Raw genomic sequence first — 11061 nt, forward strand, 5'->3', positions numbered from 1 at the left:
TGTGTTGCTGATTCTGAAAATGGTAATGGTTAATTATCTACGCGCTGTTGAAACGGTTAAAGAGTACTATGAAATAACCTTGACTTGAAGTTTTTTTAACGGTTTTTACAGTTACGTTTATGAAAACACTATCTAAAATCGCAGACTGTGAAACGTGAATACCAGCTCGTATTTAAGTTGAATTAAGTCCAATGATTATTGGAAAATAACGTATAAATTTTCGATTAATTGCTTCATTTTTAAATAGTATTATTGATAAGTATCGCGGTTAAAATAAATTCATATTTCTATCTTAGATATTAATTAAAAGATAGAATTAAAAGATAGAATTTAATAGAGACTTTCGCTTGCTAAATATTTATATCATTGTAGTATTTAACAGATTAGGCGTAATTCTGAAAAAAAATTTATCGAGTTTTGAAAGTTTCTTTCGATGTTAAACTCTCTCGAAAGTTCGACACACCATTGTGAAGCATCGATGCTCACATGCTCGGCTGTTGACCAATGTTCTATAAAGGAAGAAACATTTGAAAGACGCATTGCATTTGAGTTGCAATTTTACGCACAGCTGACTTCGCAGTCACCCTTTGCAGTCAGTTGGTTCCTGCCTAAAGCAACAGGTGGTCTAGCCACGTGTCGATCCCTGGAAACGAGCAATTTTTACATTTTGCAATTGCAAAATGCTCGCTTTTTAAAAAGTGTTACAGAGAAACATGTTAATATTATCGAACATATTTTACAACAAATGTTAAAAATTGCATTAAGGAGAAAAAGATTTTTTTCATCGTAAATCTATACCCCTGATGAATTTTTTTAACAAAATAAAAAAAAAAAGAAAATACGTAAAAGGAAATCTAGCGCGCAACGTGAATAAAATTCTGATATATTAAGAGAAATGTATATGTAACAATATCTATTGATATGACAAAAGATATGAGTCATGAAATAAATACAAAGGAGTACGTGAATAAATTACAAAGTACTCTTTACCAATCCTTTAGTAGTTCATATATTGTTCGATAGGGATTTTACAGGTGTACATTAATGGGAACAACATCTATGTGTGACTCGTGTTAAATACAACCGGAGTTTTGTGTCCGCCACGCTACAAATTGTTTAATACGTATAATTCGATACAATTTGAATACCATCTATTCAATAATCGGTAGACTTCGTTCCTATGTATATATACATACGGTAGACAGATATACAAAAACATCATATCGTACAAAATAGTAGCAATAGTATCACACCACCAGTTTCGTTCCCACGTATTCTTCTCTTATGTACGGTAACCTTTCATTGACCTTTGATATTTTCACCTTAATATCGTAATAAACTTTATAAAAATACGATTCTTTTAACCCTTTATTTGGCCACCATTCATTTTCGTTTTTTTTTTTTCTTTTTTTTTTCAATAAAGATATACTTCCTCGAATCGTTTTAAAAAAAAATCGCATACTCTCCTTCTAAAATTATTTTTCCAAGAAAAATCGATACGAAAAAGACGTACGTAAATAATCTCATTGATTGAAAAAAGAGAAAACGAATTTACCTTCGATCGATCGCCAAATAATGGGTTAAAATGCTTTCATCTTAGAGCAAAGAATCGGAACGATTACAATAATGATCGTCGTCTCGCCCGTGCTTGTGTTATCTTCGATCGTACATCGTGTAATTTGGTTCTACATCCTTTTTTTTTTTTCGGATTCTAAGGCAAAATCCAATGGCGTTCGTGGAAAAAATTCGATGCTTTCTCTCGATTTAGCATGGTCGTTTCGTCAATAACATGTACCGTACTCAGAGATCGGTCGAAAAAAGTGAAAACCAAAGTGAAAAAATCGCGGAAAGAATGGCGCGTCTCACGCGCACGTTCCTTTTTATGTACAAAAGAAGAAAAAAAAAAAAAAATCTAAAAAAAACGTCAGCCAATTCGACGACGAACGAGCTTGTTCTATCTTCTATCTCCGTCTTGTCGTTTTCCTTCTTCTTCTTCTTCTTTTTTTTTTTGTTCGATTATCATCGATATCGTTTCCTTTGTACTTGTTTCGTTTTAGTAGTCTCTTCTTTTCTTTTTTTTTTTTTCCTTTTTTATTTTACTTCTTCCTCGTTTTTCTTTGTCACGAGGAATAACGGATCGGACGAGGAGTCGAGGAGTTGGGACGAATGACGCGTGTTTTCGGATGAAAAATGAAGAAGAAAAGAAATAAACGAGTTCTGGTTCCCTTGATGGTTAGCCAAAACGCACTCGGGAATGTTGTACTATGATCCATGATTTTTTTATTAAACAAATTAAATACAAAAGAGGTTGTTGCATCTCTGTTTTCCCTTTTTTTTTGTTGTTGTTGCTCGTGCCGACCACGACTCGCAGTCGCTCCATTCTCGAGTTAATATAAATAATTAAAAACAACAGAGGAGAACGGGAGGGAGGGCAAGGAGCATTAAATAAAAAGTAAAAAGAAGTCATCGAGGGATAAAAATTAAGGGAGTAAGAGGGACAGAGCTCGTGGAAGAAGAAAGTTTATAAAGGCTTCTCTACATATTCTAACTCTCTCTCTCTCTCTCTCTCTCTCTCTCTTTCTTTCTATGTCTATGTATATATATATATATATGTATGTATGTATGTATATATATCTTTTTCTCAATAAACATACTCACATGCTCGCATTGTACAAACTCTACGACAAGGTGGATCGTTTCGTTCGAAATAATTAAGGGGGAAAGGAAGGATCGAGCTTCGGCAATTCAAGACTAGTCGAATTTGATAATCATGGTTTACCGTTCTTCTTCGATTATTCCGCTCGTTTTCGAGAATTTTTTTTTTTTTTTTTTTTTTCGTTCACCTAGTTTACATTTTACAAACCACGAAGAAGTTCAATATTTAGAGGTTCGCTTGAAATTACGATAAAATTACATTAGTTAATATTATTAGTAAATATTAGTTAATATTTTAATTTCGCGTCGACTAGCACAATTGAATTTTCGCGAGAAAATGTAAAACTGGTGTAACGTTCGATCTCTTTGAAAGATCTTTTATGAAAAATTCTTAAAAATAAACAGAATCAAGTAATCGCGAAAATCGGTAAGACGTAAATGCTCCCTGGAATGGACCATGCATCCTTGAACCGCCAAAGGTGCAAAGAGAGAGGGGAGGGAAAAAAAAAAAAAATAGGAAGATCGTTCAGAAAAGTTTTGGAAAAGAAAAAAAAAAACGCAAACGAGATAACGGGTGATCGATCTTACAATACTTTCGAATAAAAAAGAAAAACAGAACGGAAATAGCATCGGTTTCCTGCCTGTTTCGTTCGTTTCTTCTTTCTACGCTCGAAAAATCTTTTTCTCTCGATCGATATTTTAAATGCTGCTGGACAACAACGCTCGCTGAATTATTTTACCAAACACTTCCTTCGAGAACGTTCGAGATTAATTAATAGTATTTAAAAGTCATTAAAGGATATGTACAGAGAGATATTAATATGAATATGCAGTAAATAGTCGCCATTGCCGCAGGATCCGCGCGAAAATCGAGCGTTCCGATCTCGATCCGGCTCGATCTTTCCGCGCGGATCCGTGGAACGTGGCAAGGATCAGCACGGTGTTCGACGGTTTATCCGTGTCTTTTAAATTTTCCAGGATAGATGTGATTAATATTTAAACATATTTCAGAACAGTCTGTCGCATTCGGGAAGCATTTGTGTCGGGGCACGATTCACGACGAGTCGCAACAACGTGGAATGTCGACATAATTATACGAGAATAACGCTCGAAAATCTTAAAAAAAATTTTGTCAAGAATTTTCTCGAGACTTCTTTTCTTTTAAATTTTTTTTTTTTTTTTTTTTTTAAGAACTTCGAGCGCTTCAAGCTAGGATACGATAGAAGGAGGAAGCACCGTGTTAATCCTCGAGACTGCTGCTTGTTTTCCACGCGCATTTTGGCAGATCGTTCGTCGCGAAAGGAGATGCCTTTGAGGTTAGGCCTTCTCTGTCCTAACGAACCGCGTTCCTTATTTTTTTCTTCATCTTCGATATTTTCGAATTATAAGAAGGAATGAAATGAATTTTCAATTCGTACAATTCTGTTCATACAAATCGCATCTTTTACACCTTTGAATATATTTTAGTTTTCTTGTCGAATTATTGTTGATAATTTCGTCGCGGCCCGTCGATGAAACGAGTCGATATTAATTTTTTTTGCGGTCTTCTCGTCTTTTTAGAATCTTGTCTCGTCTTTCTTCTAGGACAGAGGCTTCTAGAAAGAGTCGGTCTGCTCGTTCTCTTTCGTTTAACACGCTTTTCTCGCACGACGCGGATTATACATATAATAGATATTATATTTATATATTTATATATTTATAATATATATATATATATTTTTTTTTTATATAAAACTAAAAGTACCGTGATACTGATAAAATTTCGGAAAATATTAGTTACCGACAAATGCGTTTCGGTGCTCAATTAATATTATTCTTCGATAACGATAGATCGAATTCGAGAAGGTCGAGAAATATAAGTTACAGCAGATCTAAAATTCGTTTTCGATTAATAATTAATTAATTAATTAATTAGTTGTTCGGTAAAAATAAGTTGAGCATACGCGATGCATATCGATTATTATATCCTCTCAATTTCCTTCCTGAAACGTTTAATACCTTGTTGCTATATTTATTTCCTCTATTTCTTTCTTTCTTTCATTCGTTCGAACGCGCACGCATACTCTCTCTCTCTCTCCCACTCTTTTATTTAAACGCTTTTATTAAACGCACGACTTTTAATATTAATTTTACCGACGATCGATTCTTCTCTCGTTCGATCTCTTTCTCTCGTTCCTATCTAACGTACACTCGCGTTGGATATTATATTAGAGGCTGATTAAAATACCACGAGCGATATAAGTTCGCTCGTATATCATGGATAGAACTTAAAAGGAAAAAAAAAAGAAAAAAAAAAAAAAAAGAATTTCCAAAGCCCAGGAACGATATACATTCTTCTTACAATACGCTCTTTTGCAAATGACTCGTCGTTCGTTTTTCTCATTATAGTCCCTCGAAAAATACTTTGTACTTATAATCGCGTCAACGATAAAATTCCACATACACATACATCGAAGCCGTAAAATTGGGTCTTCCTTAAACGCCATCGATACGATAAATTTTTATGCTTTTGGGACATGTAAATTAATATTCACATATATTAATAAGCGAAAAGAAAAAGAAAAAATTATTTAAAAACATTAGTGAATAATTCTTAAAAAAAAAAAAATAAAATAAAATAAAATAAAATAATAATAAATCAGATAAAAACACATAGGTCGAATTGTGATGATTGAAATATTAAAAAAAAAAAAAAAAAAAAATTCGAGTTTTCGTAGAGACGAAATGTGTATCGAAGGAGAAAATTAAAAGAAAAATATAAAAGAACTTGAATATACATTCGGCTTAACATAAAATTTCCTATTATCTCTGGTCTTCGCATACGCACTTATATAAAGACACACATCACTCTTGCTCATATTATACGCTACATTAAACGCTACACGCTATGTACATCAAAAAAACGTATACTTAAGCTACTCTGGGCGTTCGGGGGTTAGCCTAAAAAGTAATATAATACAGGACACGCTGTCATTCGTACTCCCTCCGACGATTATTACGCGGTATATATAACATCTTTGGACTCGATTTATTACACATTTATAGAGAATTATTACTTATGACCGTAATTTCTCGCGCCTAGTCTCTCTTTCTCTCTCTGAGTAGCCGCTACGTGAAACTCGACGTGGCACCTTTGTATCGGGGACCAGCATTCTTATCCAGTCCGATACAAATATTACATCCTATATGTCTTTTCTCGTCTTTGCTTTCCTTCCGGTTCACCATAAGATATTACATACTCTTTGTTTGGTGCCCTCGTAGAATTCTAACGGGCGTAGCTCGAGATTCTAAACTTCTCTTCTCTTCTCTTCGTTTCCACCCTTTTTTTCTTTTCCTCTTCTTCTTTCCTTTATTATTAGTTCTGGAAGACGAGCGCTTCTTTCCTCGAAACGCGTTCTTCTCCAAAAGAGTTCGTTTTGGAACCGGCCTGACAATCGTGAACTCTCTGGATGCATTGTGAAAAAAGCACTGTGCGTGTGTCGATTATTTTTGTATTTCGTGTGCGTACCCCGTTGGTCTTCGAACCGAATTCCTCGGCACAGTTTTTGCCTCGTACGAGAACCCGATTGAAAGAGGGTTGCACGCCTCGCGAATCGTTTTCCATTCCTTTCGATAAGGGAATCGTCTAACACGACGAACACGTTCCCCTTGGTCGTGGGAAAAGAAGAATAAGGATGAGTCCTCTCATGTCTCGTCAATCGTTTTAAACTGCTGATACTTGGGCCGATTCTTCGTCGTCTGAAAAATCGTAAGGTTGAGATTAACGGTGATTCCTTTATTTTTCTTATTCTGGAATTGTCTACCTTGGCTGAATCTTTAAATTTTTTATACGTTTTCAATGGTGATACCTGCTGATATGTTTGATTTCTAACTTGTTATTTTATTTTTCTGTAGTGTAATTCTGATTAAAAAAAAAAGAAAAAAAACTAAGATTAGAAATAGAAAGAGGGTAATTATTTGAAAATTGTATCGCGTGAAACTGTAATTTCTGAACTTTGGATGGAATGTTTTTTTTCTTCTAAAGAATGTGAATATTGCGAATTAAAGCTGTAGAATGAATTATATTACGTAAAGTACATTTCTATATCTATTTTTCTAATTAAATGTATCATCTAAATGCGTGAAATCTATCAATGCATACTTACATAGATTTTGTACAGAAACTACAATTTCAGTAGCAACTAGCACTACGAAAACTGTCTCAGAGAGAAAGAATCAAAATATATTCCAAGGAATCAGAAGTAAAAATTATATTCGCCAAAGTAGACGTTCTTATTTGAAGAGAAGCAAAGAATTACATCTATCAAATTGTCGTAGAAAAACTATCTGTAAATAAATCTGTAACAAACTATTTATTCGAGGAGAGATTTAAATATAATTGAAATTTAAATGAAGCATACAGATACGATACGTGATTTCTATTATAACTTAACTCTGTGTGTGTAATATTGTTCCGTAAATTCTGTGTTTTGCGGAGTAAATTTTTGATGATGGCCAATAAAAAATAATTTCGCAAAAATGTGACGATTGGTTTAAAGCTCGATTACATCCTGTGTTGCGCTTTATTCGAATTTCAATTACTTTTAAATCCCTCCCTCGTGTATATATATATTCATGAAAATCAAATCGAATAAAAAAGGATCGTGGAGTGACATGACGTGCAAATAGAGAGTAAAAAAAAAAAAAAAAAAGAATTGAAAACGCAAGCAAGCTCGACATGCCTCGACACGATGGTACACGAGACTATACAATATGCAAATGTGAAACATAAAATTGCAATCCTTCGGGAATCGGACGATTTCGGTCGTAACAAGCCATAAAACAGCGAGTGCCATTACGAGAGGTACATCGATACAATTTATAATTCGTTCGAGATGCAACAAATCCCTGGGCCAAGGATGCGTATTTATTTGTACATAAACACAGTGAAAACGCGCTGGATGATGCTAAAAGAAAAAAAAAAAAAAGAAGAAGAAGAAGGAATAAAAAAAAAAAAATGAAAATAAAAATGAAAATGAGAAATCAAAATTGAAATATATCGAGATACAAATAATATATAATATATAATGAGAAGGAATATACCAAGTTTGAGTTATGCACACAGATAATGCATGGTTACACAGGCAATTTGCATTAAAAATGTACAAGTGGAACAATATGAGTCGTTATTTACAGTATGCTGCGATCGTCGAGGAGATAAATATGAAAAACATGTAGTACATCGAACAACAAACAAAGACGATTCTTCTCCGGAATCGTCGATCGATTTGTGTGTGTGGATTTCCATACATACATTGTACTCGATCGAAGTGTCTTAAAGGTAGAAAGAGATCGGCGTGAGCGTCTCATTGGGTCATCCATTGAAGGAAGGAAAATTTTCGCAAAACGTGTTTCGTTTGATAATTTTTACACGATAAGGTTGGAGAAACTGGAGTTTTCTATCCTATTCACGATCCGTGATCGAGATCGAGAAGAAGTAATCGAGTTCATCGTGAGACTTCGTCACGACATTCGTCCTCGATCAACTTCACGGTGAAAAATGTTATCGAACGAATTCAGTATTTTCAAAAATTATTGGCATGAATTTTCAAACCAGTGCCGATACATATTATCAATCATGACACACGATTTTAAATTACGATTCGATTCGATGCAGCGAAGCACGAAATGAAAGATCAATGCACACATCGATACGCACGTTTGAAAGAAAAATAAACGAAAACGCGCGGAACGATAGAAAAAATCAGCTGTAATTAACATTTTTCTCCGTGCACTAATGATCCATCAATAGATAGTGATGGGACTGATGCATTTATCGATAACATACTGACTAGTTTGATTTCTTTGATGTATTTAAAAGTATCTTAAATAATAATTGCAATTTCACTAATAATTCATTCTAATTCAATCAATCTATCTAAATGATAAAAAATAAACTATTAACTAAGTATTTTAAATAATTTTCTTACTTGGGAGTAAATAATATGAATAAAGTATAATTTGTTAAATTACTTACTCGTTTAAAAGAAAATATATATATATATACACACTTAATAATCTTTATAAGGAGCAGAGTCCTTCGTATGTACAAGTATTTACTAAATTTTCTCATTCCTCCGAAGAAAACGTTGATTAATTACTATTCAACTCACTCTCTATCCTCACCATCCATTGCATAAACACCAACTTATTCATTCCTATGCATCCTAATTGAATCTTAACGAAGAAGCTATGCATACCCCTGTCGTAATAATCAATACTATAATACTCATACCACATACCAATAGAATTTGAAAAATCAAACTCCTAATCTAAAAAATAAAAACTCCTCTCTAATTTAAAATTAATCTATAAACAATATATTCCAAACAATATATTTATACGTTTCTTCGTCTAACCCGATTAAAACTATCAATTTACTCCATCCATCAGGTATCACTCCCATCACCATTATTATCGGTAGTGGTGGGGAGCGCAAGCCTCGAGGACGAGAGAAAAAAAAAAAAAAAAAATCATGTCTATATATCAAATTCGAGGAGAGAGAGAAAGAAAAAAAAAGTGTATATACACGTCTAGAGAAAAAAACTTGAGTAGAGATTTTAGAATTGTATTTTAGCGATTGTTTTTTTCATTTGTACCATCTTCATGGTCGTTCCTGTAGGTAACACCCTCGTGGCTGTGGGCACGGCCAAGCCTGTGCAACCTTGCCATCTGGGCCGCAACTTTGTAAGCGGGCGGTTGACGGCACTGCGCGCTACCGATTCCTGGACGCATGGTCGTCATCGACGTCATGGTAGTCATGGTAGTCATCGTCGTCATAATCGTCGTCCCAGCTCCCGGGGGTGGAAGAGCCGCCGGCACTCCGAGGCCCACGCCTACTCCTAATCCCGTAGTACCTGAAAACCCTCGACTCTCTTTCTCTCGATCTCTCACACCCCGCCAATTCTTTGCTTCTTGCTCAACAACCGCTCTAACCCTTATCCTCCGCCATGTAATTCATCGCCATTTGCGATTCTGAACGAGCACGACTCGTTGAACAGTTGCTAACAGCTGTTTTCTAGAGCTAACGGTTCCAAACACGTTTCGAACGGTAATGTTCGTTCCTAGGTTTACGAGATGTCTGAAAGTATTTTAATTGGATGCCAAGTATTTCACGACATTGTATATGTTTGCGAATTTCATCATTTAAACGCGTAAAACAAATATCTTTCTCGTTCGATAATCTCTTCTTACGAAACGAAAAAATTAGCAAGAAAATATTTCCGTATCTCGATTCTCTTTCATCGATCTTAGAGTAGAATTTACTTCTGTTGAAAAAGTCGTTCGTACTCGTTCAGAACACGCTCTCTTTCTCTCTCTCTCTCAAGAGAGAGAGAGAGAGAGAGAGAGAGAGATGAGCCGGATTTACGAGGAAATTGTACAACACACACGTTATTCACCGCTAGGTCAACCCAAGAAGAGGAAAGCAGAGAAAACCAGTTAATACATATATATATATATATACCCTGAAAAAGAAGCCTCGGTTTTCCGTTAATCCCGAGGAAACGCGGTACAAATACGAAAAAAAAGAGGGGGCGAGGGAGAAGGGGGGGAAATAAAAACCGAGATCACACACGATCGATGCAACGCACACCTTTTCTATACGCACGCACGACCTCCTGCAACTCTACACGTGTAGAGCAGGCAATGATACTCACGTGATTATTAGCGTGCACACGCCAACCCTTCGAGCAAGCGATTAATACGGATTTAAGCATCGGTGTATACATATAATATAATACGTATATATCTCAACGAATGCCTCAAAGCCCAACACGTTGCTTCCGGTCTATAGGTATTATCAACCATTTCTCTATCTCTCTATATCCAAGAGATTAGTACAGTGTCTCATTTCCCATTCATTGCCATAACTGCCACTCTACATATCCATCGCCATAGATATTAATGATCATACAAACTACTTCATGCATGCATAATTCTACGGTTACCCGGAAGCAACGCAGTCACAGAATCGAACAGTTTCTACAGAGAGAGAGAGAGAGAGAGAGAGAGAGAGAGAGAGAGAGAGAGAGAGAGAGAGAGAGAGAGAGAGAGAGAGAAGGAAGAAGAAAAGAAAAAAAAAGAAAGGAGAGATCAGCCCAAGTTGCAGGAGAGAGAGAGAGAGAGAGAGAGAGAGAGAGAGAGAGAGAGAGAGAGAGATAGAGAAAGAAACTCAAGACAGGCAAGACAATCGCGGACTCACCTTGAGGATTTTGGGGTTGGTGATGGTGATGATCGTAATAATGTTGGTGGTGATGGTGGTGGTGGTGGTGGTGGTGGTGGTGATGATGATTGTGGTTGTGGTTCTGGTTGTGGTTGGCAGGAAGCGGAGGTAACACTGCTACCGCGTGAGGGAACGGAGGTGCA

The 11061-nt window shown here is 35.6% G+C and overlaps 1 protein-coding gene and 1 long non-coding RNA gene across 15 annotated transcripts in view; one reads left to right on the forward strand and one right to left on the reverse strand.

Moving 5' to 3' along the window:
- The window catches only part of LOC100864671 (uncharacterized), a 339885-nt gene that overhangs the window by 296593 nt on the left and 32231 nt on the right, over positions 1–11061 (forward strand). The window lies entirely within an intron of this gene.
- Positions 981–11061, reverse strand: part of LOC100866851 (rap guanine nucleotide exchange factor 2) — a 193691-nt gene continuing 183610 nt past the window's right edge. For 6 of the 13 annotated variants that reach the window (XM_086903949.1, XM_086903955.1, XM_086903947.1 and 3 more), the window contains 3 exons: positions 10898–11061; positions 9294–9551; positions 981–6393 (listed from right to left, as the gene is read on the reverse strand). The exon at positions 10898–11061 is cut by the window's right edge and continues 19 nt beyond it. In XM_086903949.1, coding sequence (XP_086760075.1) covers positions 6359–6393; positions 9294–9551; positions 10898–11061 — 457 coding nt within the window. In that variant the 3' untranslated portion in view covers positions 981–6358. The other 7 variants (XM_086903954.1, XM_086903951.1, XM_086903950.1 and 4 more) reach the window with 3 other exon arrangements.

The sequence above is a fragment of the Apis florea genome, unplaced genomic scaffold (genome assembly GCF_048593485.1).
Source record: "Apis florea isolate Af1SG1 unplaced genomic scaffold, ASM4859348v1 contig_2293_pilon, whole genome shotgun sequence".
In the NCBI taxonomy this organism is placed as follows: Eukaryota; Metazoa; Arthropoda; class Insecta; order Hymenoptera; family Apidae; genus Apis; species Apis florea.